Below are 26,675 nucleotides of genomic sequence, written 5' to 3'. Positions count from 1 at the left end.
TAAACATTTGGGTTCTTTCATTTTCATTTCAGAAATTTGAATTAAGTTCACTTATCTTCTGCTGTTCTTCTGCATGCAAATGAATTGTGTAACTTCTTAAACCTGACACCCTATGAATCAAATGGAACACGTCAATGGTCACTTGTGAAGTTATCCAAGGAAATTTAAGATGTTTATATAACTTTTACATGACTTACTCTGATAGCTGTTAAGGAATTTTCTTGTGCCTTTTGTAAAATGAACACCACTCCCCTTCACAATCCTCATGTCTCAGACAAAATTTGCTGTCTGACTTATAGGTTGTTTACTTTGGTGACAGCATGCATTCAGATATTTTCCCAGCCTGTCATTATAGTAATTGGGAGACAGTCCTTATCCTCGAAGAGCTCCGAGGAGACAAAGACAGGAAGCCTGAGGAATCAGAACCTGAAGAGAAAAAAGGAAAATATGAGGTAAGAGTCTCCTTTAGTTTTTTCCTTGAAAGAAAGACCTTTATGTTTGTATCGTATCTTAGAAGGTGCTTGTTTCAGCCATGAGCGATGAAGTCTGTTGGCACTTAACTGTGATCTTCATGCCCTCGAAACTCTGCAGTTGATTTTGTGGATAGCTTTTAAATGATGCTGAGATAATGCTGTTGACCATCTGTCTGTCTGGGCTTCGTGCTTTCATCCAGAGCTGTGACACCATGGCTGTGCTTTGGCTGATGACAAGGCAGCCAGATCCTGACCCACTGTGGTACACTCTGTCTCTTTGGCTTAGCCATGAAAGCCCTTGTGCTCTGTTTTCATGGGTCTAACTTCCGAAATTGGTAGCTCCCTTAAACTTACTCCTGAGCCACCCCCAATGAACTTTGAGGGAAAGAAAAGTAAAGTATGTCATCAATCTAGAAAGGGAAAGTAGTGTATAAAAGCAAAAATAAGCAGGAAAAAAAAAAAAGAGAGATCAGAAAATAAAATGCACTACGCATTCTTCTAAATTCATTCCAGGGGAATAATCTAAAAAGTCAGAAACCAAAGATCAAATCAAAAAATAACAATAGAAACGATCAAGCCATGGAAAAACATGGTGGAACCTAAACTGCACATTAAGGTGAAAGAAGCTGGTCTGAAAAGGCTGCATCCTGTATGCCACTGTATGCCATTCTGGAAAAGACAGAACTATAGGGACAGGGAAGAGACCAGTGAATGCCCCAGGGCTCAGAGGGGAAGGGGATGAATAAATGGAGCACAGTTGTAACAGACATAACACACTAATTAATACAAAATGTTAATAACAGGAGAGAGTGTGTTAGGGGTGGACCAGAGGTGATGCATTTAAGAAGTCTCCATACTATCTGCCTATTATCTGTATTAATACATTGACCCACAAAGGGTAGACAAGTCTGCTTTCCTCTTTTCAGAGGAATAACGTGCAGCCTAGATTACCACTCAGTGTTGGCAGAACCATTATCTGCATATAGTCTGTGCAATGAGAGTCATCTCTTCTTAGACTCATTAGACAAAGAAAGTGAACCAAATAAAGAAAAGTTACACTATAAGCTTCTCTTTACACCTTAAGAAATTATATTTAAGTACACCTTAAATGTATACACAGAAGCATAGATATTTGTATTCCATACTGCTCTTAGTATCTTTGATGAAATCCAAATAGATTCTTGCTAAAGGGATTTCTAAACACCATCTAAACAGCATCATCTGAAAAAACATGTATTTTCATCTTGCTTCACAAATTGAGTTCCAGCACGAAGAATCATGAATTTAAAGGCATAGTTGGAACTCTCTGATGCTCTAAAACAAATTTTTCATCCGGAAAGGATGACAGATTTTATAATTCAAATTATATGGGTGTGATGGGATTTTTTTTTTTAATTCTTAATTTTATACTACACCTATAAAACACTGAGAAGTATTTCTTGAATGAGCCTTTTATTTAGTCTACATTTTTTCTGTGCCTGCTATGTCCTAGGCACTAGGCCCTAGTGATACACTAATATATGAGATAGTTCTTAACCTTACATAGTTCATAATCTGTCCAGGGCAAAAAGTAAATAGTATGATAATTTCAAGATGGTTTGAAAAGTACTGTATTAGAATAAACTCAAGAGTGTGAGAAAATGGAGAAGGAGACCTAATCTCACCTAAGTGAGAAAGTCAAGGGAAACATCCTAGGTGGCATCCAAACCAGATCCCAAAGGCTGAGAAAGGCGTTCCCAGAAGAGAGTACTTCAGAGGACTACTTTGTTGTTGTTTATTTGTGTCTGACTCTTGCAACCTCATGGACTGTAGTCCGCCAGGCTTCTGTCCCTGGGATTTCCCAGGCAAGAGTACTGGAGTGGGTTACCATTTCCTTCTTTAGGGGATCATCCTGACCCAGGGATTGAACCTGTGTCTCCCACATTGGCAGCTGGACTCTTCACTGCTGAGCCCCTGGGGAAGTCCTTAAAGGACTACTAAGCTTTGTTTTACTTTTTATATAGTCTGGCTAAACAACTGAAATTTCTGCAGAGTTGTTCTATTTTGATTTACTTAGTGGTGGGGAAAATGAGGTTGAACGCTAATTAATCAGTTTTATTATTCTGTTTCTTGTTTCAGGGATCAAAGGCAAAGCCTCTAAATACATCATCTAAAAAATGGGGGTCTTTTTTTATTGATTCAGTTTCTGGACTGGAAAATACAGAAGATTCCTTGGTTTATACATGGTCTTGTAAGCGAATCAGTGCTTACAGCACTATTGCAATTCCAAGTATTGAAGCAATAGCAGGTAAGAGAGAAAATACTTAAGAAGCTTTACCAGTTACTGTGGACCGAGTTAGGAAGAGTTTTAAAATGACCTTCCAGGAGGTAGACCTTGTTACTGGACAGTAATGACCTGAAGTGCTGAAATTCTTTTTTTTTTTTTTTTATTTTTTTACTGAAGGATAATTGCTTTACAGAATTTTGTTGTTTTCTGTCAAACCTCAACATGAATCAGCCATAGGTGTACAAACATCCCCCTCCCTTTTGAACCTCCCCCCCATCTCCTCCCCATCCCACCCCTCTAGGTTGATACAGAGCCCCTGTTTGTTTCCTGAGCCACACAGCAAATTCCTGTTGGCTATCTGTTTTATGTATGGTAATGTAAGTTTCCATGTTACTCTTTCCATACGTCTCACCCTTTCCTCCCCTCTTCCCATGTCTATAAATCTATTCTCTATGTCTCTTTCTCCAAATTCTTCAGTACCATTTTTCTAGATTCCATGTATATGCTTTAGAATATGATATTTATCTTTCTCTTTCTGACTTACTTCACTCTGTGTAATAGGTTCTGGGTTCACCCACGTCATTAGAACTGACTCAAATGTGTTTCTTTATGGCTGAGTAATATTCCATTGTGTATATGGACCACAACTTCTTTATCCATTCATCTGTCAATGGGCATCTAGGTTGCTTCCATGTTCTAGCTATTGTAAATAGTGCTGCAATGAACAATGGGATACATGTGTCTTTTTCAATTTTAGTTTCCTCAGTATATGCCTAGGAGTGGGATTGCTGGGTCATATGCTGGTTTTATTCCTAGTTTTTTAAGGAGTCTCCATGCCATCTTCCATAGTGGCTGTATCAGTTTACATTCCCACCAACAGTGCAAGAGCGTTCCCTTTTCTCCACACCCTCTCCAGCATTTATTGTGTGTAGACTTTTTGATGATGGCCATTCTGACTAGTGTGAGGTGATATCTCATTGTAGTTTTGATTTGCATTTCTCTAACAGTGAGTGATGTTGAGCATATTTTCATGTGTCTGTTAGCCATCTGTATGTCTTCTTTGGAGAAATGTCTGTTTAGATCTTTTTCCCATTTTTTGATTGGGTATTTGTTTTTCTGGTATTGAGTTATATGAGCTGCTTGTATATTTTGGAAGTTAATTCTTTGTCAGTTGTTTCATTTGCTGTTATTTTCTCCCATTCCAGGGGTTTTCTTTTCCCCTTGCTTACAGTTTTCTTTGCTGTGCAAAAGCATTTAAGTGTAATCAGGTCCTACTTGTTTACTTTGGTTTTTATTTCCATGACTGTAGGAGGTGGGTCATAGAGGATCTTGCTTTGATTTATGGTATCAAGTGTTCTGCCTATGTTTTCCTCTAAGAGTTTTATAGTTTCTGGTCTTACATTTATGTCTTTAATCCATTTTGAGTTTATCTTTGTGTATGGTGTTAGGACGTATTCTAATTTCATTCTTTTACATGTAGCTGTCCAGTTTTCCCAGCACGATTTATTGAAGAGGCTTTCTTTGCCCCATCTTATATTCTCGCCTCCTTTGTCAAAAATAAGGTACCCATAGGTGCATGGATTTATTTCTGGGCTTTCTATCTTGTTCCATTGGTCTATATTTCTGTTTTTGTGCCAGTACCATACTGTCTTGATGACTGCAGCTTTGTAGTATAACCTGAAGTCAGGAAGGTTGATTCCTCCAGCTCCATGCTTCTCAAGACGACTTTGGCTATTCGAGGTCTTTTGTGTTTCCATATGAATTGTGAAATTTTTTGTTCTAGTTCTGTGAAAAATGCCATTGGCAATTTGATAGGCATTGCATTGAATCTGTAGATTGCATTTGGTAGTATAGTCATTTTCACAATATTGATTCTTCCTCCCCAGGAACATGGAATATCTCTCCATCTGTTTATGTCATCTTTGATTTCTTTCATTATTGTCTTATAATTTTCTGTGTACAGTTCTTTTGTCTCCTTAGGTAAGTTTATTCCTAGATATTTGATTCTTTTTGTTGCAGTGGTGAATGGGATTGATTCCTTAATTTCTCTTTGATTTTTTCATTGTTAGTATATAGAAAGGCAAGTGATTTCTATGTATTGATTTTGTTTTCTGCAACTTTGCTAAATTCACCGATTAGCTCTAGTAATTTTCTCATACAATCTTTAGGGTTTTCCATGTACAGTATCATGTCATCTGCAAAAAGTGAAATTTTTTTCTTTAAAAGAAGAAAATTTTCCCATGACATTTGTAGGTTTCTCTTGGATAGCATATGGATACGGCAGTTGAGGTAATTAGGACCTATCTGTCTGCTGGAACCAACTGCAAATGCTGCACAATTTTTTTTAATCAGCCTGGAGTCATAGAATAAAGCTAGGGGAAAGTTACAAGGACAGGATACTAAGGAGGCCCAGTTGGGCGATGCTGACTTTGGGGCCTGCTTTTCCTCCTCTTTGCCAACTCCAGAGAAGGCACCCAAAGAAGTAAATGGCTTTTTTGTAGTTTCATGAATGTACAGGGATAGAAAGTGGGGAGGGTAAGACCTGCCAAAGGAGGGATAGACCTGGTGGACTCTCTCAATCCATCTTGAGACCCTGAAGGATGAATTAGAAGTAGGCTTTCACAGGAATTGAAGCTCAGCTTTTTATATATATATATGTATATATAAAAGTAATATTTAAGACTTTTAGGTTGTGGTTTAACCATCCAACACATCGGTTCTCAGTTCTTCCTTTTCTTGCCACTTGTGGGATTTTCCTTCTCTGATCTCTTTCTCCTTCTCTTCAAAGAGAACTTTAAATCCATCACTTCCCGGTCATACAGGACAACTTAGCAAGTGATTCCTGTTTCTTCAGCATGCATCTACACCCTGTGGGTGATCCTCACCTTTGACTAATAATGGTTAATTCAGACACTTACTCCAGGACCAATACAATGCTTTCTCTAATAGAGATTTTGGTGACTGAGATTTTCTTTCATCTCATTACATTTTCATGTACTCTTTGAAGCGCAACTTTAAATCATTCTTCTTTTGAGGCAGATAACATCTTTTAGGACTCAGATTATTTAAGAAAAACAATTTATATAGTGTTCAGCACATAATGAAAAAATGTCCAGGTCTGCAAGGATATGAGACTATACTAACAGAAGTAACCAAGTTCCAAGATAGAAAAGAAAGGAATGAGAAATTTGGTAGATATATTAAAACTTGGAAAAATGGAAATTCTTATTAAAAAGTCAAAATTAAGAACTGAATGGATGGGTTTAACAGAAGAGTAGCCACAGGAAAAGTACACTGGTATCCTGGAAAATCAGCCAAAAAGAAAAAATACCCATAGTAAATCCTGAAGAGGAAAAGGCATGGGAGATACAAGCAGAGACACCGGAGATAGAATGAGGAGTAAGATTCCTGTCATTAGAATTTTAGGTGATGAGAGAATAAGCCAAAAGCAGTAGCTATAGACTTTCCAAAAATGATGAAAAAAAAAAAAATAAGCCAAAGGTTCAAGAAGCCCAAAGAACTGAAACACAATAAATAAAAGGAAATCCTGAAGTTAACTGCTAAAGACCAAATAATTAAGAAATACTAAAATCAGTCAGAGAATAAAGATAGATTGATTTCAAAAGAGTGAGAAACAAAAGCCAAAAGACAGTAGAGTGATATCTTTAAATTGCTGGAAGAAAATGGTTATCACCCTTGATAGAACTCTATACCCAGTAAAAATATCAGAGTGAAGTAAGCCAGAAAGATAAACACCAATACAGTATACTAATGCATATATATGGAATTTAGAAAGATGGTAATGATAACCCTATATGCAAGACAGAAGAAGAGACACAGATGTGTAGAACAGACTTTTGGACTCAATGGGAGAAGGTGAGGGTGGGATGATCTGAGAGAACAGCATCAAAACATATATATTATCAAGTGTGAAACAGGTCGCCAGTCCAGGTTGGATGCATGAGACAAGTGCTCGGGCCTGGTGCACTGGGATGACCCAGAGGGATGGGATGGGGAGGGGGGATCAGGATGGGGAACACATGTAAATCCATGGCTGATTCATGTCAATGTATGGCAAAAACCACTACAATATTGTAAAGTAATTAGCCTCCAACTAATAAAAATAAATGAAAAATAAATAAATAAAAATATCATTAAATAACAAAAAAAGTATTTATAGACAGAAATGGAGAAAGTGTATCTCCAGAAGACCTGCACTGTGGAAGATACTAAAGGGTATTGTTGCTCATGCAAAAGTAAGAATGATCCCTATTGGAAGACTGGAAACACAAGAATAAAAGGATATATAGCAACAAAAGGATATGTGAATAAATTGGAACTGTAAATATGTGAATATTTACAGTTAGAAACAATTTTTTTTAATCCTATGAGGTTTGAATAAGGAAAGGATTTTAAGACATGACACCAAGGGCATATAAATCTCATAGTAGAATGGCTGGAGTTAAAGTGTTCTAACATATATGGATGAGAGCTATTAAACCAAAAATGCTTATCATAATCTCTAATAAGATATTAAGAACTATGAAAAGAATTATAATGATACACATACCAATCTAATTATATAAAATAATTTTAAAATTCAAAATAAAAATGGGGAGAAAAAGATGCAGAAAGTTTGAATATCAAAAGATGGAAACAGACAATACCATGTTTATTGTCATTCAGTCACTGAGATGTGTCTGACTCTTTGCAACCCCATAGACTGCAGCGTGCCAGACCTCTCTCTCTTGCAGTATTTCCTGGAGTTTGCTCAGATTCATGTCCATGGAGTGGGTGTTGCTATCTAACCATCTCTTCCTCTGCCACCCCCTTCTCCAGTACCGTGTTAATGTAACCAAAAGAAAATTAAGAGTTAGCTCTGTTAATGTGAAGGGGAAATAAAATCCATTATTAACATGAAAGAGCATCACTTCATAATAATTTCATCCTCTCTTCATAATGATAAATTCACCCTCTCTTCTCTCAGGTCAGAACTTAATCCCTCCCTGTTTTCTCAGTACCAAGAAACTCAGTACCAAGATTACAGAGGGGTGTGTTTCTGCGTGCTTCTTAGTTTCCTAAAGTTTCCTTGCAGAGTTTGGCAGACAGCTTGAGCCCACAGTTCAGTTCTCCACACCTTCCTCTGTGTCAGGCTCCAAGTCCTCAGTTTTTTGTCTCCGTAGCCCTCAAGACTACCAAAATCTCTTCTGGTTTTCCTGCTGCTGGTAACTGCCCCTGCGGCGCCTCCTCCCAGAATTCAGGTGCCTGAAGGGAGAAGCGGTGCAGGATGTTGACTCACTTCACTGCTGCCGTTCCTTTCCAGGAACTGTGTGTCCTGGGTCTTAGTGGTCTCTTCACTTCTCCAGTGACTTCACTCTGATGTTTTTATTTTATCCAGCTCTTCTGGTTGGTATCCCCTCGGGTTCAGATGTGGTTTTCCTTGAATCTCAGATTCTTCTTCCTTAAACTGGGAATATACCACCCTCACAGGACAGATGTGACAGAAAGTAAAGCAAGATATTTATCTGATATTTACTGGTGGGATGATAGTGATGACTAAGATGTGTGGCCTTCCAAAAGGTCCATCTTCTACGTCAGTATCCAAATCCAGTATGTCAATACATCTTACTTGCTGAAATACTCATTTTCACTAGTTTCAAAAACTTTTGTTTCATTTTGTTCCATGCTTACACATGTAAAATTAAAGAATGTGTTTCTTTCTTTTACATACAATTTTCTTATTGAAGAAATGGACCATGTAACATGAAGAGAGGGACTGGCCCAGAATTATACTGTCATTTTCAGTTTTTATATTTCACTTTCTTTCCTTCAAAGTGATTCAAATTTATAGTTAGAGTAGAATTTTGTGATAATGGAAGTCAGTGAATTATTCTAAAGTACTTGAATTATTCTAAAAACTGTTCAATGGGATATGGTTCGGAAAGAGTAAGAGACTTAAAGAAAAGTGACTCTCCATTATTCTAGGATTTAAATATTCCTCAAAAAAAATGGGAAAATAATCCCCTATCTTCTAGGGTAATCACTTCTCCTTAAAGAAGCAATAATAACATGAGTGTGTCTCCCATTTTCATTTCCCCAAAGTTTTCCTCCTCAGCACCCTGAAAAAGAACTTGGCAGAGCCTTTGTCTTCTAACTTTTTTCAGGAGAAAATACTTAGCTGTACTCACCAGTAGTCAAACAAAGCTAAACAAGTAATTTTTTTTGTGGAGAAAGAATGAGAGTTGGTATATTATATTCAGTATTGATTTTGATGTCTAAGACATTTCCTCAAAAAGCAAAGTATTAGTTTCTCTTTAACTTAGCACTTAATGCTTATGATCACATTCTCATAAGGAAATCCTCTCACTCAGAACTTGAAATTATTTCAGTAACATATTCAGTAAATTTGGATAGTACTGTGTAATCTACCTCCAAGTAAAAAAAAATGGCTGAAAGAAAAACAGTATGACGGTCATGGCTTTTAAAATCTTTATATAAATGTTATCCTGGCAATATCTTTTAAAAAAAAGTATCACAAGAGTTGTTGTATTTCTGTCTGTGTTTCATTATTTTACACTGAACTTACTGTTTAAAAATATTCATTTTGGTTCAGTTCATGTAATTATTAGATAATGTGGTTGGTATTATAGTATATTCAGTACACAGTTTAACAGAAAGTTACTGTGGTAAACAAGAATTTGGTTCTTTGTCTACCACTCTCTTTTCTTCCAAACAGCACCCAACAGTGATTTTTCTAAGAGAGACGCAAATATCTCCCTCTTGGTGAATCCCCAATCTGGACATTCTTGTTTTTAACAGAAGAGTCATCTGACCTCAGTTTGGCTATTCCATACACAGTTTATTAACCTCAGCAGACTTTCTGCTTCCTGTGCTACCTGGAAGACAGAATAAAATTTCTGTTTTAAAGGAGATAGGGAATGAAAAACCTGATACTCCCCATTGTTGCTTGAAATCTTCCTGAATTCATGTAATGTTTCTTTGCATGCTTAGTCATGTCCGACTCTTGGCGACCCCATGGATTGTAGCCCACCAGGCTTCTCCGTCCATGGAATTCTCCAGGCAAAAATACTGGAGTGAGTAGCTATTCCCTTCTCCAGGGGATCTTCCTGACCCAGGGATCGAACCAAGGTTTCTTGCATTGCAGGCGAATTCTTTACCATCTGAGTCACCAGGGAAAGTTCCCTTATTCGTCCATATTCTGTTAGATGCGATTCTCTCATTGACATTTAAATGCTTCAGTCAGTTCAGTCACTCAGTCATGTCTGACTTTTTGTGACCCCATGAACCGCAACACGCCAGGCCTTCCTGTCCATCACCAACTCCTGGAGTCCACCCAAACCCATGTCCATTGAGTCGGTGATGCCATCCAACCATCTCATCCTCTGTCTTCCCCTTCTCCTCCTGCCCTCAATCTTTCCCAGCATCAGGGTCTTTTCCAATGAATCAGCTGTTTGCATCAGGTGGCCAAAGTATTGGAGTTTCAGCTTCAACATCAGTCCTTGCAATGAACACCCAGGACCCATCTCCTTTAGGATGGACTGGTAGGATCTCCTTGCAGTCCAAGGGACTCTCAAGAGTCTTCTCCAACACCACAATTCAAAAGCATCAATTCTTCAGTGCTCAGCTTTCTTTATAGTCCAACTCTCCCATCTGTACATGATTAGTAGAAAAACCATAGCCTTGATGAGATGGACCTTTGTTGACAAAGTAATGTCTCTGCTTTTTAATATGCTGTCTAGGTTGGTCATAACTTTCCTTCCAAGGAGTAAGCATCTTTTAATTTCATGGCTGCAGTCACCATCTGCAGTGATTTTGGAGCCCAAAAAAATAAAAGTCATCCACTGTTTCCACTGTTTCCCCATCTATTTGCCATGAAGTGATGGGACCAGATGCCATGATCTTAGTTTTCTAAATGTTGAGCTTTAAGCCAACTTTTTCACCCTCCTCTTTCACTTTCATCAAGAGGCTTTTTAGTTCCTCTTCCCTCTCTGCCATAAGGGTGGTGTCATCTGCATATCTGAGATTATTGATATTTCTCCCAGCAATCTTGATTCCAGCTTTTGCTTCCTCCAGCCCATCGTTTCTCATGATGTACTCTGCATATAAGTTAAATAGGCAGGGTGACAATATACAGCCTTGATGTACTCCTTTTCCTACTTGGAACCAGTCTGTTGTTCCATGTCCAGTTCTAACTGTTGCTTCCTGACCTGCATATAGGTTTCTCAAGACGCAGGGCAGGTGGTCTGGTATCCCCCTCTCTTTCAGAATTTTCTTAGAAGCAATTTTTATAGATGTTATAAAAGTTTGCAATATATATTACTGCAATGTTTGCTTTATAAGCGTTGTGATAACATAATCATTTTAACCTTTTAATAATAGCTACCTTTACTTTAGGAAGTGTATAGGAAAGACAGAGGAAGAGGTTGTTGGGTCAGTTCTTAGCCTGTATCATTTTGGTGGCTTACGAGAAATCCAGAACCTCAGGTGCACTATTTTTGAAACTCAGTTTTATCAATTATTTCCAGTGCTTTTTAATGAGCCTTTTTAATGGCTGAAAATACACTCCAGCTAACTTGTAGTGAAGACCAGTGAAATTCACTAATACTGAAAAATATTGAATGTTTTTCTGTTCATAGTAATCTTAGTTTTCTCTGACCTCAGAAAGGCAGTGTTCCTTCTTCACAGTTTTCAGCACTAGTTTTTTCCTCATAAGGATTAACTGTTTGAGTCTTAATGATTCTCACTGGCATTTAAAATATAATTTTTATTTTAGTATCGTTTTCGGAACACTCAGTACTACCAAATCATGTTTTACCTGTAAAATTTGTGAAATAAGGATTACTAACCAGTATCTGCATGTGGAATGAATATCATTACATGACATAGGTCTTAATGTTTCACTTGTAATATTTCTGGTAATGGTTCTTTGAAGAAACTTAGGAAGAATATATCTGAAGGCTAGCTTTTGAGATACTTATATGAAAATGACACAATGTCCTACCATTGAGAAAGTATGAATTTTATGTTCTCTCCACCCATTCCTCTTTTGGCTGTGTGTGTGCGCGATGCTTATCATATGGAAAAAGTTGCCATATTGTGCATATTGGAATTATTTAGCTAAGCATTCAAAGATTATTGTTCATAAATCTTTTACTGTTCAGGGCTATGAAGATTATTGCCTTCCCGAGTGGAGCTAGTGATAAAAAAAACCTGCCTGCCAATGCAAGAGACATAAGAGACACAGGTTTGATCCCTGGATTGGGAAGATTCCCTGGAGGATAGCTTGGCAACCCACTCCAGTATTCTTGCCGGGAGAATCCTATGGACTGAGGGGTCTGGCAGGCTCCAGGGTCCATAGGGTCACATACAGTCAGACATGACTAAAGCGACTTAAGCATGCACACATGCGTGAAGATTATTAGTTCTCATTTACCAGTTACATAATTTTCTGGATAAAATCTTAGAGATATTTAAATTTAAAAAACAAATCAGAGAAGTATTCCTATTTTATGTATTTACTTTTGTGTAGAGAGTCAGTAAAGGAGTTTATTCACTAGTTAGAGCTCTGAATATAATTTGCAATATCTCTAAATGTAATTTGACTTAAATATTACTGTACATTGTATAGGAAAAGCCATCTACACTGTTCATTCCAGGTGCAACCTATCCTGGTGACAAAAGAAATATTAAAATTATGAAACTCTAAAAAATGTTTTATTATAAATAACTTATCAAATATTGATTTGTTTATATTTATCAAAGGCCTTCTGAGATCTGCAGAATAATTATTTTTTTCTTTTCAGAATTACCCCTGGACTACAAATTTACAAGGTTCTCTTCAAATAATTCAAAAACAGCAGGCTATTATCCAAACCCTCCATTGGTCTTATCAAATGCTGGAAAACTGACAGCCAAATAAATGATCTTTACCAAAAAATGAAGTGAAAAACCATATATGCAGCAAATGTACTGTAAAAATGTTCATTTTCAAAAACTACTGTAAAATGCTTTATAGAAACAAAATTATTAATGAAACGTGACCAAGAAATTGGTATGTTTTCCATAGGTCTCCTTTCTGTAGAGATTATCTTGATACCCAACAACACTCATTATGTTAAAATTTCAGTATCTTAGAGTTGAAAAGAATCTTATTAATATTTTCTATACTAGTAGTTCTGAAATTAGAATTACCTGGGGCTATATATACACATATACATACATACATAAATGTGCACATGCATATTTACACATTTACCTAGACCTGTGGCCCTCAAAGTGTGGTCCCCAAACCACTAGCATAGCCGTACATGAAACTTGACAGAAATGTAAATTTGCACACCCCATCCTAGACCTACAGAATCAGAAAATCTGGGACTGTGACCCAGCAATCTGTGTTTAATTATAGTATGACTCACACTAAAGTTTAAGAACCACTGGCTAGACTGTAACCTCCAGGCATTGGTTTAATTGGTCTGGGGATACAGATGAACACTGAAATCTTTAACATGTCCCAGGAAAATGTGGCTAAAATTGAGAATAACTGATCTACACCTGTTGTTTCAATTTATAGTCAAAAACACCAAGTCTAGTAAGATTAAATTATTATTCCAAACTATCAGACTTTATGCTGTTTTCCTGGTTTCCAAAACAAGGAGATAGACATGATGTCTTCTGAGACCATGCAGCCATGATGGGACCTGGGTGATAAGTATTAATCATTAGGGTTTGTTTTTTTCCCTCCCTAATGTTTTCTTCATTTTCCTCCCTAGTGTCTACTTCACTTTTCATTCACTTTAAGTCATGTATTCTCAGAGGGGCAAAAATTGGTTCTTGGTATAAAAAAATCTTAACACAGTGGATTATGGTTCTCCATATCTCTACACAATAAAATCTTATTCCTTAGTATTTCTCTCATTAGGGAGAAATGTAATTTAAAGCTAAATTTATTAAATATATTTTTTCTTCTAGGGCAAGGGGCAGTGATAATGAAAAAAGAGGTTGAAAAGAATTATTTTTTAAAGGTTTTATAGATGTACTGCAGTCCAGGATTATTGTGTTCTATATGCTACATGTAGTCATATTAGTAGCGGTTTGTTGCAAGATGTTTGAACCCAGATAATGTTTACAGTATAAATTCCTGGCTACTCTTTATGCTGTAATTTCACTCTGTCCATTATGGATAGAATCAGAAAACACTGGTCACCATCATTTTACTTGGTTTGTAACCAAGAGTTTAACATGTTGATAGATGCAATGAAAAGATAAATATTTTGTTAAATTTTTAAATGCTCAAATAATCCCAAGTATATTGTGGGATTGAATATCTCAGGGTAGGTAAACAGTTACTGAATTTTTTTCTCTCAAAGCCAGTAGCTTTCTTCAATATCTATTAATAAATGTTAATGTCTTTGAAATTGACTTCCAAAATCTCATTGGAATATAATTAAGAGCATGCACAATCAAGCTTAGGGCTCAAGTGAAAGATGCTGTTTTCATGTATACTTTCATGTAGACCTTTGATTTCTTTTAAAAATAAAGCTATTTTTCCTTATGCATGTTTATTTTGTCAGTGGCAAATAATAATACATCTTTAACACTTCTAAACTGCTATTGTTAATATGAAAAATGAGAACCTCCAAATAAGTTAATTTCATTCTTTTAGCCACTGAGGAGCAGAAGAAATTCATTCACATCAGAAGTTCTGGTGCTCCTCTTATCAGTACCTACCTAAGAAATCTGAACCCTAACCTTTCAGTTTTTTCCATCTTGTCAAAAGAGAAAATTCAAGTTTATATCCAAGTTTCCTCCCACTTTACTAACAGAGCAGTCAGTGCTTCTAATGAATGATCTTCTGTTGAATTGTAATTAAACTTTTAAAATTATTATTTGTTTCTAAAAAGTGCCAGAAAAATAATCATCAATATTTTTAAAGAAGATATTAGAGAAGAAAAGCTGTATATTCGTTAATAAAGTTACATGAAGTGGAAAAGCAAGAAAATTGTGTAAATGGACAGAGGACTTAAGTTTAGTATTAGCACACAGGCCTATGAAGCCACCATCACCCAATACCAAAAACAGACAAAGACACTACCAAAAATGAAAATTTTAAGACAACATCTTTGACAAATATAGATGCAAAAATTCTCAGCAAAATACTAGCAAACCGAATCCAACAACAGAAGAAAGATCATATGCTTCAGCCAAGTTGGATTCATTCTAGGGTCACAAGGATGGTTCAACATATGTAAAACAATCAATATGATATACCACATCAACAAAAGGCAAAAACCACATGATCATCTTAACAGTTGCAGAAAAAGCATTTGATAAAATTCAGCATCCACTCATGATTAAAACTCTTTAATAAAGTGGATATAGAGGGGACATATCTCAACATAATAAAAGCTACTTATTACCAACTCAAAACCAATATAATGTGAAAAACCAAAAGCTTTCCCACTAAAATCTGGAATCAGGGAAGGATGTCCACTCACCATTTCTATTCAACACAGTATTGGAAGTCCTAGGAACAGGAATCAGACAAGAAAATAAGATGTTTTCAAATTGGTAGGGAAGAAGTAAAACTCATTACATACAGATGACTGTATTACTATAGAGTCTTCTATATATTGGACTACTATATACTGGAGACCCTAAAGACCACACAAAAACTACAGGAGCTGATAAACTAATTCAGCAAAGTATCAAGCTACAAGGTTAACATATAGAAATTGGTTGCATTTCTTTACACTAACAAAGGGAATGTAAACAATCCCCTTTAAAATCACATAAAAAAAAAAAAAAAAGAATAAATCTGACAAGGTGAAAGACATAAGCTGAGAGTTATAAAACATTAAGAAAATTGACAATTCACAGAAATGGAAATACATCCCATGCTCTTGGGTTGAAAGAATATTGCTAAAAGGGTCATACTACCCAAAGCAATATACAGATCTTAATGTGATCCCTGTCAAGTTACCCATGACACTTTCCAGAGAACTAGAATAATCCTAAAGTTTATATGAAACCATAAAAGACCCAGAGTTGCCAAAGCAATCCTGAATAAAAAGAACAAAGCAGGAGGCATAAGCCTCCCATACGTCAGACAATACTACAAAGCTTCTGTAATCAAAACAGCACGCTATCACACTATTTATACTGTTGTTTTGATTACAGTAGCTTTGTAGCATTGTGGCACACATATGGAGCAGTGAAGCAGAATATAGATAGCCCAGAAATCTACACATCTAAGGTCAATAAATCTTTGACAAAGGAGGCAGGAATACACAACAGGCAAAAACACAAGTCTCTTTAGCAAGGGTTGATGGGAAAGTTAGATAGCCACATGTAATCAATGATGTTAGAACACACCCTCTTCACACCAGACACAAACTCAAAATGACAAACATATGACACAATAAAACTAAAAGAATACAGGGAAAACATTCTGACATAAACCATACCAGTGTTTTCTTGGGTTATTCTAAGGCAATGGAAATAAAAAACAAATGGGACCTAATCAAACATACAAGCTCTTGCACAGCAAAGGAAATCATAAGCAAAACAAAAACACAATTCTACAGAATGGGGAAAAAGTATTTACAAATGATCAGACTGACAAGGACTTAATCTCCAAAATAAACAAACAATTCCAACAACAAAAACCCAACCCAAATGAAAAATAGGCAGAACTAAATAGACATTTTCCCAAAGAAATACAGGTGACCAATAGGCACATGGAAAAATGCTCAACATTGGTAATTATTAGAGAAATGCAAATAAAACCTACAATGAATTATCACCTCACATTGGTAGGAATGGCCATCATTAAAGTCTACAAACATGCTGGAGAGTGTAGAGAAAAGGGAACCCTCTGACACTATTCGCAGGAATGTAAGTTGGTGCAGCCACTATAGAAAACAGTATGGAGGTTCCTCAAAAAACTAAAAACAGAACTGCCATATGATACAGCAATCCCACTCCTAGGTATATATATCTAGACAAAACTAATTCAAAAAGATGCACACACCCCTGTGTTCACAAGGCATGAAAATAACCTAAGCACCCATCAACAGATCAAAGAATAAAGATAGGGTGTGTATATATACACACAATGGAATACTACTCAGTCAAAAAACAATGTCATTTGCAACAACACGCATGCAACCAGAGATTATCATACTAAATGAATCAAATCAGAAAGACAACTATCATATCACTTATATGTGGAATCTAAAATATGACAGAAATGAACTTATCTACAAAACCCACAATCATAGAAAACAGAATTGCAATTGCCAAGAGATGGGGATGTGTTAGAGGGATACAGTGGGAGTTGGGGTTGCAAATTATTATACATAGAATGAATTAGCAACAAAATCCTACTATTCAGCACAAGGAACTATATTCAATATCCTGTGATAAACCATAATGGAAAGAATATAAAAAAAGGATGGGTATATATAGCTGAATCACGTTGCTATACAGCAGAAATTAAATACAGTACACAATTTAAAAAATTTGTTATAATAAAGTCCTTTTGTTGCACTTATTCCCTTTGATGAAGTGAACTGTTAATTTCATTTATGCACGAAACATGATGATTACATATGTAAGTTCAGAAGTGTTTTAATCTATGGAATCTTAATTAAAATAAGTGATAAAATCTCTTCAAAGACCATCATGAATGGGTTAAGAATAACCTTCAATTTAATACTCACATAATAGGGTTGTTGTTTGTATGCTGAATTTAATACAGATGTCTGTGATATAGTGGAAGGTACCCTAGGCTTGAAATCAAACAATTTAAGTTTGTGATTTGCATCTTAGGCAATTTAGTTCAATTTTCTGAGCTGTTTTCTCAACTGCTTAAAAGGGAATAGTAAAACTTTCAGAAATTATGACAGTAACCTAAGGACACACATGTTAAGTACCTGCTATTTGATCTCTGGACTGTCAAACCAAGGAATGTGTATCTGATGCAGAATCAGATACTGAAGGCTTAAATTTTAACTCTTACGAGACCAGGAACTCAATAATTAGGAATACTGGTCATTTTGGGGGGATTGTTTTTAATGATGAAAACTACTGATGTAAGGAAACATGAGTCAATTGTGTAAAGCAGAAGCAAAAGCAGCAGCCAGAGTGACGTGGAAGAGGAGCCAGCCTGAATAAGGAAGGTCAGAGAAAACCTTGTGGGTATCTGGCCTAAGCTAAATATCCAGAAAAATAGAAAAGGATGCCAAATAATATTCTGTTAATATAGGGACCAAGAAAATTATGAAGTACTCAAAGGGTAATGTGGCCAGAGCAGACTACAATGGTCATTACTTCCTTGGAGAAAAGGATGAGAGAAACTCTTAACTGGTTTGGAGATCTAAGACTTTTGGTTCCAGAACAGAGGAATAAAAACAAAATGGCAATGCAAAGAAATGGAGCAGGGTTATTTGAGCTAACCAATTGTGTAGTAAGTGAATCCAAGAAAATGCTGAGTCTAATTTTATTGGACAAAAAAGAACAGAAACCATGTTAATCTGTGACAAATGAGTAGCACCAACCTACTAGAAAAACAAATACTCTTGATTAGACTGAAGCTGATAATAAACCAACAAAAATGACATTTTCTGATTATATTCAGAATAGGATAAGAAGATAATGCTTGAAACAGATGGTTGACAATGCAGAAATTAATCACTGAATTGAAAAGGTAAAATGAACATAGTATGGGGAAGTTGAGTATAAAACTTATAAAGGAAAACTTTGCTAATACTTAAAAGTTCTCCAGGTCTAGAAAAATTACACTTCAGCAAATAGAGCTTGCAAATAAGAAATGCATCAAGAGTCAGCCAGTCTGGTTTACCTGTAGGTTTAATCAACAATCTCTAATTCAAATCAGTAATCTGGGGCCATTTATGTCAAAATTTTGTTTAGACGGCTAAAAATATTCAGTGATTCATTTATGCAGACCTTATAGTATTCATTGCTCTCTCTGCTTCAGAGAATGCAGATGTATTTATCTCCCAAACCTTCATGTAATAGATGCTGAAAAGCAAAACATTACTGGTAACTGACACTGTGATGTCTGGTATCATTTGCTTCTAGACATTATATTGGCCATTTTTTTTCTTTCAATAGCACCACACTATTGTAGGAAAAGAATTTAAGTAGTACTTAGAGAATATCCAATGATCAATTCTTCCAAAAGTCTATCTTAAGCTCACCAAGTAAAGAATGAGCCAAAGATGGGACATAGTTAACATAAACGTAAGTAAAAAAAAAAAAAAAAAAGTGTGCATAGAGAACAGTTTTCCACTGAAAATACTATTTTAGGTAAGTGACAAAAATCAATACACAGTAGCTCAATTACCACCAAAAACTATACTAACTGTATAGGAAATACATTTATGAGTAAGCATTTGGGCTCATCTACCATTTTCCAAGCAAAAATTCTTGGAAGGTGCACTATTGCCGTTTTTTAAGGTTCAACACGATACTGTAACAACGTGATAACTTTAGTGATTTTCCAACCATTTATTAGCCTAGACAAAACAGACAGAGCTTTATTTATTTTTATTTCTGGTGAAAACAAGAAAACAGAGCAGAGTAACATTTATTTTTCGTTCTGAACACACAGGAGAAGACTCAAGTAGTATCTTTGTTTAGTTTAACAGAACAATTCTACAAGTTAGGAACATAAGATGTCAAGTACAACAGTTATTACTAGACCAAGAAATATCAAGATGACAAAGTTATGTTTTTCTGTTTGAGAATACTTTCACAAGACAGCAACAATTTGCACTATTTCAAAGATCCCATTCAAGTTATATTTCTAAGAATAGAGCTATATAAGAAGAGAGACCAGAACAAGCTGATATATTTGTGAGTAGTCACAGAAGTTTTCATACTGCACAGGAAACAAGCTTGATATTTTTGCACACATTCTCAATTACAAGCAAACAGCAGGCTGTAAATGTCAATTTTGCCAGCAAGCAAATATGGAGAAAAGAATTAACAGGACTTTACTCAAACACAGTGAAATAAGGAGCACATACCATTAATTGTTCACATATGCTAGAATACAAAACATTTAGAGTTGTATTTGAGTACAAAAATCTACTGGTGAATTCAAGGAGTCAGGAAAAATTGGAGAGAAAACCTAACATCTGCAAGCACCATCTTAAAGCATCAAGTGCTTTCATTCTCCCACCTCTCCTGGGATAACCACAGGTGCCTCTCTTTTTCCACCGATTCTGCAGGGTTCATCTATCCTGTTTGCCTTCCCAAGCCCAATCCACGGCAAGCTCATTTAATCAAATTTAATCCTGGGCTTTCAGTTTCTACAGCCTAGGACACCCTCCCCACGGCTCTATACAGACATCCTATGGGGCAGACTTCACACACCCCGTTACCCCCAGTGAGGGAGTCTCGGCAGCTCCCATAAGGAGACTGCAGCCTGTTCCCTCATTTACTAGGTCAGAAGCAGGGAAGGAAATGCAGAAGCTGTGGACTGACAGCCAAGAAGGGCGGGGTGATAGGATGCAGGCCCATGGGAATTCAGGGGAAAAACCAGTACAGAGGACAAGAGTGACCCTCAAAATGCTGCCTTGGTTATTTCTAAGTGGTCCAAGGCCCCTCAAAAAACGTCCAAGCTTAGAAAGGTGGAGTGAAACAGTTTTTGTTACCTCGGATCACAGCCTGCTCTGGGTCTGTCGTGAAGCCCTTCTGTGATCTCCCCTCAGCTTCTCAAGCTAAGGCTCAAGAAAACACACAGGTTTTGGTAAATGGATAAGGAAGAGTACGGGGCTGTCAAAGTGGGCCCCAAAGAACAATGTCCGTAAGCAGGCAATTCACCCTACAGGGTTCTCTTCGAAATGTTTAGACTTTACTAAAGGAAGTGGGGTGGACACACCAGGGCAGAAGAGGGCAGTAAGAAAGCTGGAGCCCAATGCACAGTATCTTTTCTCCTGGACACAATCAAAGGGAAAGCAAAGTAAACCAAAAGCCTGCTCTGCCAGTTTTGTCTTCTCAGCTGTAACTGTTTATGAGAAGGAGGAAGAGAAAAGGAGGAAAGCAGGAAAGTGAGAGAGAGAAAGATACATAACAGGCCCCACAGGCCAGAAATACCTCTTCCTTGGTGCCCCCATCCTGGCAACATTGCCATGTTTAGAATGGGTGCAGAAGGGGCACACCTAGATTAATGGTGGTTTGCTGGCTTGAGCTCAAAAAGGCTAACTGCTGGAAAGGCCCTCCCACCAGCTTTGCTTTAGGCACTGTGATATTTCGACTGCCCAACCTGCCTAACAGCCAAGCAGTTTCCAGGTAACCATTTGGCAAGCAGGGGGTGGGGGGGGGATGGGGGTCGGGCAGGGAATGGTTCCTGTGTGCTACCCAGGAGCTTAAGTCTCCAGATAGTTCCTAAAGAGGCAGTGAATGGTGCCTGTGCAAATCTCATCCAGAAGGCTGAGAGCAGGTGTGGGTGGGCCGTATCACAGGGCTTCATACCACCACGCGGTCACAACGCAGAGTGACCAAAGGCATAAGATCAACATAGAACACAGAACACTTCTTATATGTTACCTCATTCATGCCTAGTAATCACCCACCCATCAGCTGCGTATTCTGCGAAATAACCAGCAGGTAGATGGCATGGACCCAGGAAGACAGTTGAAAACCAGTTACTCGTAGCCTGGAATGTTCAGTTTAGGTGATGGCTGGCATCATCTCTATCAGCTTCATCTTGCAGCAGTGAAACTCAAAGATTTGGCCACAGAGTACATGGGTATCAGGACGACAGTCAGCACAAAGTATGAAGCCCAGCTAAGTAGCTGCAAAGGTATATCAAGCTTTTTCATGGTAGACAACCACTTTAAAAACTGGGAGAAGGCTATAGTCAGACAGGGCCCAGAGCATGCAAAAGAAGGCAGTGGGTATCTACAGTATTATGTGCTTGGCACAGAAGCAGTGGAAGGCCATGCACTTGGAACAGTGGAACAGGATGCAGAAGAGCAGGAAGGCCCAGACGAAGGAGAGCATTGGCATATAAGCAACTATCTTGCCACTGAGTTTTGAGAATTTAGAAGCATCAAAGGACAAAATAATCCAGTGTGAAGACAAAGTACAGGGAAGACAGCATGCTGTTGGCTAAGCACGGGTCTGAGAGGAGGTGGGTGGCAGGGAAACTTGTGCAGGAGCTTCTCACACGGGGTAGGAGTTAGCCGGACTGGAACCTGAAGGTCCTGGAGCTCTCCATTGGCTGCCTTGCTGGGTCTCGAAATCCTCTGCGGGGCCCATCACCCATCAGGTAGTACTGGAGGGGATTGGGCCACAGTTCTGCTTTGATAATCTCGGCAATCCTGTCGAATTCTAAGAGGCTGTGGTCTGAGAACCAATTGAAGAAACTGGGGATAGTGTTGCCTTCCCGGTTCCTATGGATATGGGACTGGGGGTCTTGGCCCCTGTGCCAGCGAATTGGAGTGGAAAGAGACACCACCCGGCCAGAGGATCTGCGCTCATACTCCTTGACAAGCCCCTCGTTTCGGAAGTAGGGGTTGCTCTGAAAGATGAACTTGAATTTACAGCCTGCTCTGGGGTGTTTAAGCTCCTCCACTTCCAAATTGATCATGTACCTCATCATGTCTTCATCTTGGCCACTGATCATAGGTGACAGCTGCGGGTGGTTGCGAAAGGCAGTGACCCAGAAACCTGGGATATTCTGGATAATGAAACTTCTGCGCTGCATATGGAGCCTCCGCATACGGCCAAACTTGCGCTCCAGCTGAAGGAAAGCTCTGTCAGCCTGGGCATTTACATTTGACAGTTCCTGATCGATGGCCTCCAGCGAATCCATGCAGTTATTGATCTTCGGGGCTCTGGCCCGAGTCTCCTCTTTCGCGCCTCCTACCACCTTTTTTTCCTTCTGCATCACCTTCTTTCCCTCCAGCACCGCCTCTGTTACTCCCTCCTTTTCCCCTGCCGCAGAAACAGCGCACTTTTTCGTCGTCATTTCCTTGGCCTTCGCTCTAGGCAACATCTGAGCCCCCAAGCTCCCTGCGCCACAGGCTTCTAGAGCCTTCTCGATTGCAGGGCTGCGCAGCTCTCTACGCTGACAGCCATTTTCCTGGCTATTGTCGGCTCCCACCGAAGTGGAGGCAGAGGCTGCTTCCAGGCCCTCCGTGGAAGCCGGAGCCTCTTTCTGGCCCGCTTTGGTGGCTACGCGGCCGCGACTCCCAGCAACTCGAATGCGGAACGCAAGGCCACAGCCCGCGGGGTCCTGGGCTGCGCCTCCCTCCTCTGCGGCAGTCTCCAAGCCGCCCTCACCTGTGTCCGCCATCACCGAGGTCGCCTCGGTTTCCTCGCCCTGACACTGCTCGAGGTCCGGATGTCCCGGGGCATGGTCGGGAGTAGCTGGGCCGCAGGTTTTAGCGATAGGGAGGCTGTCGCCCTCATCCAGGCCGCTCATTTTGGCAGAAGTCAGACCTGCAGGAGGAGACCGTCCGCGGTCCTCCGCAGCAGCAGCAGCAGCGATCCGCCCCTCGCACCACCCCTCTGTTCCACTCCGGGGGATGGCTGCTATGGCAACCTGTGACGTCTAGCCGCAGCGTCTTAAAATCGCGCGAGAGTTCGTTGAGCTTTCCGATTCTGCTTGTCCGTCAAGTGTATTGACTTTGTTAAAAAAAATTATGAATTTTATTAGTCTGGAAAAGAGTTGGCTTACAGAAATGGACGTAGACAAACTCAAGCAACTGAGAACTAGTTCATGTGGATTTCTAAGACTGAATAAACTTCTATGGTTCCTAAACTGCTCTTTTAAAATACTTGAGATGATTTTTAAAAATTCTGAGCAGCTAAAAAGGAAAATTCCTCTCATGCTAAAAAGACATAATAAAAGATTATTCCAGTTTGCCTTACAGATTTCAAAGTTTATGTAATTTGGCAAAAACCTCTGAAGCAATTGGACAATATTTTCTCCTACCTCTAACTGATGTAAGTAACAAAATATATTCCTCCTTACTTAGAAGTGACCCACACACGTGTAAGAGAGCAAATTCAGCCTTTGAGCATTACTGGGAGAAAAGTAATCAAAGGGGGTTTTAATTTCTAAAAGTTAACCTATTCAGTTCAGTCAATTCAGTTCAGTGACTCAGTCCTGTCCGACTCTTTGGGATCCTGTGGACTGTAGTCCGCCAGGCTTCCCTGTCCATCACCAACTCCTGGAGCTTACTCAGACTCATGTCCATCGAGCTTGTAATGCCATCCAACCATCTCATCCTCTGTTGTCCCCTTCTCCTCCTGCCCTCAACCTTGCCCAGCATCAGGGTCTTTTCCGAAGAGTCAGTTCTTTGATCAGGTGGCCAAAGTATCGGAGTTTCAGCTTCAGCATCAGTCCTTCCAATGAATATTAGGACGGATTTCATTTAGGATTGTCTGATTCGATCTCCTTGCAGTCCAAGGGACTCTCAAGAGTCTTCTCCAACACCACAGTTCAAAAGCATCAATTATTCCAGCACTCAGCTTTCTTTATGGTCCAGCACTCACATCCATAATGACTACTGGAAGAACCATAGCTTTGACTAGAAGGACATTTGTCAACAAAGTAATGTCTCTGCTTTTTAATATGTTGTCTAACTTGGTCACAACTTTTCTTCCAAGGAACAAGCGTCTTTTAATTTCATGGCTGCAGTCGCCATCTGCAGTGATTTTGGAGCCCCAAAAAATAAAGTCTGACACTGTTTCCATTGTTTCCCCCATCTATTTGCCATGAAGTGATGGGACTGGATGCCATGATCTTAGTTTTCTGAATGTTGAGCTTTAAGCCAACTTTTTCACTCTCCTCTTTCACTTTCATCAAGAGGCTCTTTAGTTCTTCTTTGCTTTCTGCCATAAGGGTGGTGTCATCTGCTTATGTGAGGTTATTGATATTTCTCCCAGCAATCTTGATTCAAGCTTATGCTTCATCCAGCCCAGCATTTCTCATGAGGTACTCAGCATAGAAGTTAAATAAGCAGGGTGACAATATACAACCTTGACATACTCCTTTTCCTATTTGGAACCAGTCTGTTGTTTCATGTCCAGTTCTAACTATTGCTTCCTGACCTGCATACAGATTTCTCAGGAGGCAGATAAGATGGTCTGGTAGTCCCATCTCTTTAACAATTTTCCACAGTTTGTTGTAATCCACACAGTCAAAGGCTTTGTCATAGTCAATAAAGCAGAAATAGATGTTTTTCTGGAACTCTTGCTCTTTCAATGATCCAACGGATGTTGGCAATTTGATCTCTGGTTCCTCTGCCTTTTCTAAATCCAGCTTGAACATCTGGAAGTTCACGGTTCACGTATTGCTGAAGCTTGGCTTGGAGAATTTTAAGCATTTCTTTACTAGCATGTGAGATGAGTGCAATTGTGTGGTAGTTTGAGCATTCTTTGGGATTGGAATGAAAACTGACCTTTTCCAGTCTTGTGGCCACTGCTGAGTTTTCCAAATTTGCTGGCATATTGAGTGAAGCACTTTCACAGCATCATCTTTCAGGATTTGAAACAGCTCAACTGGAATTCCATCACCTCCACTAGCTTTGCTCGTAGTGATGCTTCCTAAGGCCCACTTGACTTCACATTCCAGGATGTCTGGCTCTAGGTGAGTGATCACACCATGGTGATTATCTGGGTCGTGAAGATCTTTTTTGTACAGTTCTTCTGTGTATTCTTGCCACCTCTTCTTAATATCTTCTGCTTCTGTTAGGTCCCTACCATTTCTGTCCTTTATTGTGCCCATCTTTGCATGAAATGTTCCCTTGATATCTCTAATTTCCTTGAAGAGATCTCTAGTCTTTCCTATTCTATTGTTTTCCTCTATTTCTTTGCATTGATCACTGAAGAAGGGTTTATCTCTCTTTGCTATTCTTTGGAACTCTGCATTCAAATGGGTGTATCTTTCCTTTTCTCCTTTGCCTTTCACTTCTCTTTTCACAGCTATTTGTAAGGCCTCATCAGACAACCATTTTGCCTTTTTGCATTTCTTTTTCTTGGGGATGGTCTTGATCCCTGTCTCCTGTACAATGTCACAAACCTCCATCCATAGTTCTTCAGGCACTCTATCAGATCTAATCCCTTAAATCTATTTGTCTCTTCCACTGTATAATTGTAAGGGATTTGATTTGGTCATATCTGAATAGTCTAGTGGTCTTCTCTACTTTCTTCAATATAATTCTGAATTTGGCAATAAGGAGTTCATGATCTGAGCCACAGTCAGCTCCCGGTTTTGTGTTTGCTGACCGTATAGAGCTTTTCCATCTCTGGCTGCAAAGAATATAATCAATTTTATTTTGGTATTGACCATCTGGTGATGTCCATGTGTAGAGTCTTTCCTTGTGTTGTTGGAAGAGGGTATTTGCTATGACCAGTGCGTTCTCTTGGCAAAACTGTTAGTCTATGCCCTGCTTCATTTTGTACTCCAGGGCCAAATTTGCCTGTTACTCCAAGTATCTCTTGACTTCCTACTTTTGCATTCCAGTCCCCTATAATGAAAAGGACATATGTTTTGGGTGTTAGTTCTAGAAGGTCCTGTACGTCTTCATAGAGCCGTTCAACTTCAGCTTCTTCAGCATTACTGGAGTTTACATATTATATATTGCTTATCATAGAGTTGTGATCTTAATGTGAAAAGAGTTTCTGCTTCACAATGCCTGTGGACATGAAGCCAATAAATTTGCCAAAATTTTCTTCTGTGATAATTCACTGAAGGATGCAAGCCATGATCAACTGTTTGCAGGAACCAGAGTTATTGCCTTAATTAAAATATTTTAAGTAACATTTTAAAAGTTAATGTTAAAATATTTAAGAAAAAAAATTTCTGGGGGTCAGAATGAACTGATACAACTCATTTGATAATGATGTCACTACTATCTGTTTTGTTGGTTGAA

General features: G+C 38.6%; 2 protein-coding genes across 3 annotated transcripts in view; one reads left to right on the top strand and one right to left on the bottom strand.

Annotated features, from left to right (window-relative positions):
• NT5DC1 (5'-nucleotidase domain containing 1) overlaps positions 1–14,600 on the top strand; it is a 118,642-nt gene extending 104,042 nt beyond the window's left edge. Inside the window, exons 10-12 of one of the 2 annotated variants that reach the window (XM_061131506.1) lie at positions 300–452; positions 2,592–2,760; positions 12,564–14,600. In XM_061131506.1, coding sequence (XP_060987489.1) covers positions 300–452; positions 2,592–2,760; positions 12,564–12,679 — 438 coding nt within the window. In that variant the 3' untranslated portion in view covers positions 12,680–14,600. The remainder of the gene's footprint in view (positions 1–299; positions 453–2,591; positions 2,761–12,563) is intronic. The other variant, XM_061131505.1, reaches the window with a different exon arrangement.
• Positions 14,601–19,314: 4,714 nt separating this feature from the next.
• TSPYL4 (TSPY like 4) lies at positions 19,315–23,322 on the bottom strand. The gene has a single exon (XM_061132043.1). It carries the CDS (start codon positions 23,216–23,218, stop codon positions 21,971–21,973), a length of 1,248 nt encoding a protein of 415 aa, XP_060988026.1. The 5' UTR covers positions 23,219–23,322; the 3' UTR covers positions 19,315–21,970.
• Positions 23,323–26,675: the final 3,353 nt, after the last annotated feature.

This window comes from Dama dama, chromosome 28 (assembly GCF_033118175.1).
Source record: "Dama dama isolate Ldn47 chromosome 28, ASM3311817v1, whole genome shotgun sequence".
In the NCBI taxonomy this organism is placed as follows: Eukaryota; Metazoa; Chordata; class Mammalia; order Artiodactyla; family Cervidae; genus Dama; species Dama dama.
This window is presented reverse-complemented; position numbering and strand designations above follow the sequence as displayed.

Bases quoted from the DNA above. Each gene is read 5' to 3' on its own strand.
- TSPYL4 (XM_061132043.1), bottom strand. From the start codon at position 23,218: ATGAGCGGCCTGGATGAGGGCGACAGCCTCCCTATCGCTAAAACCTGC.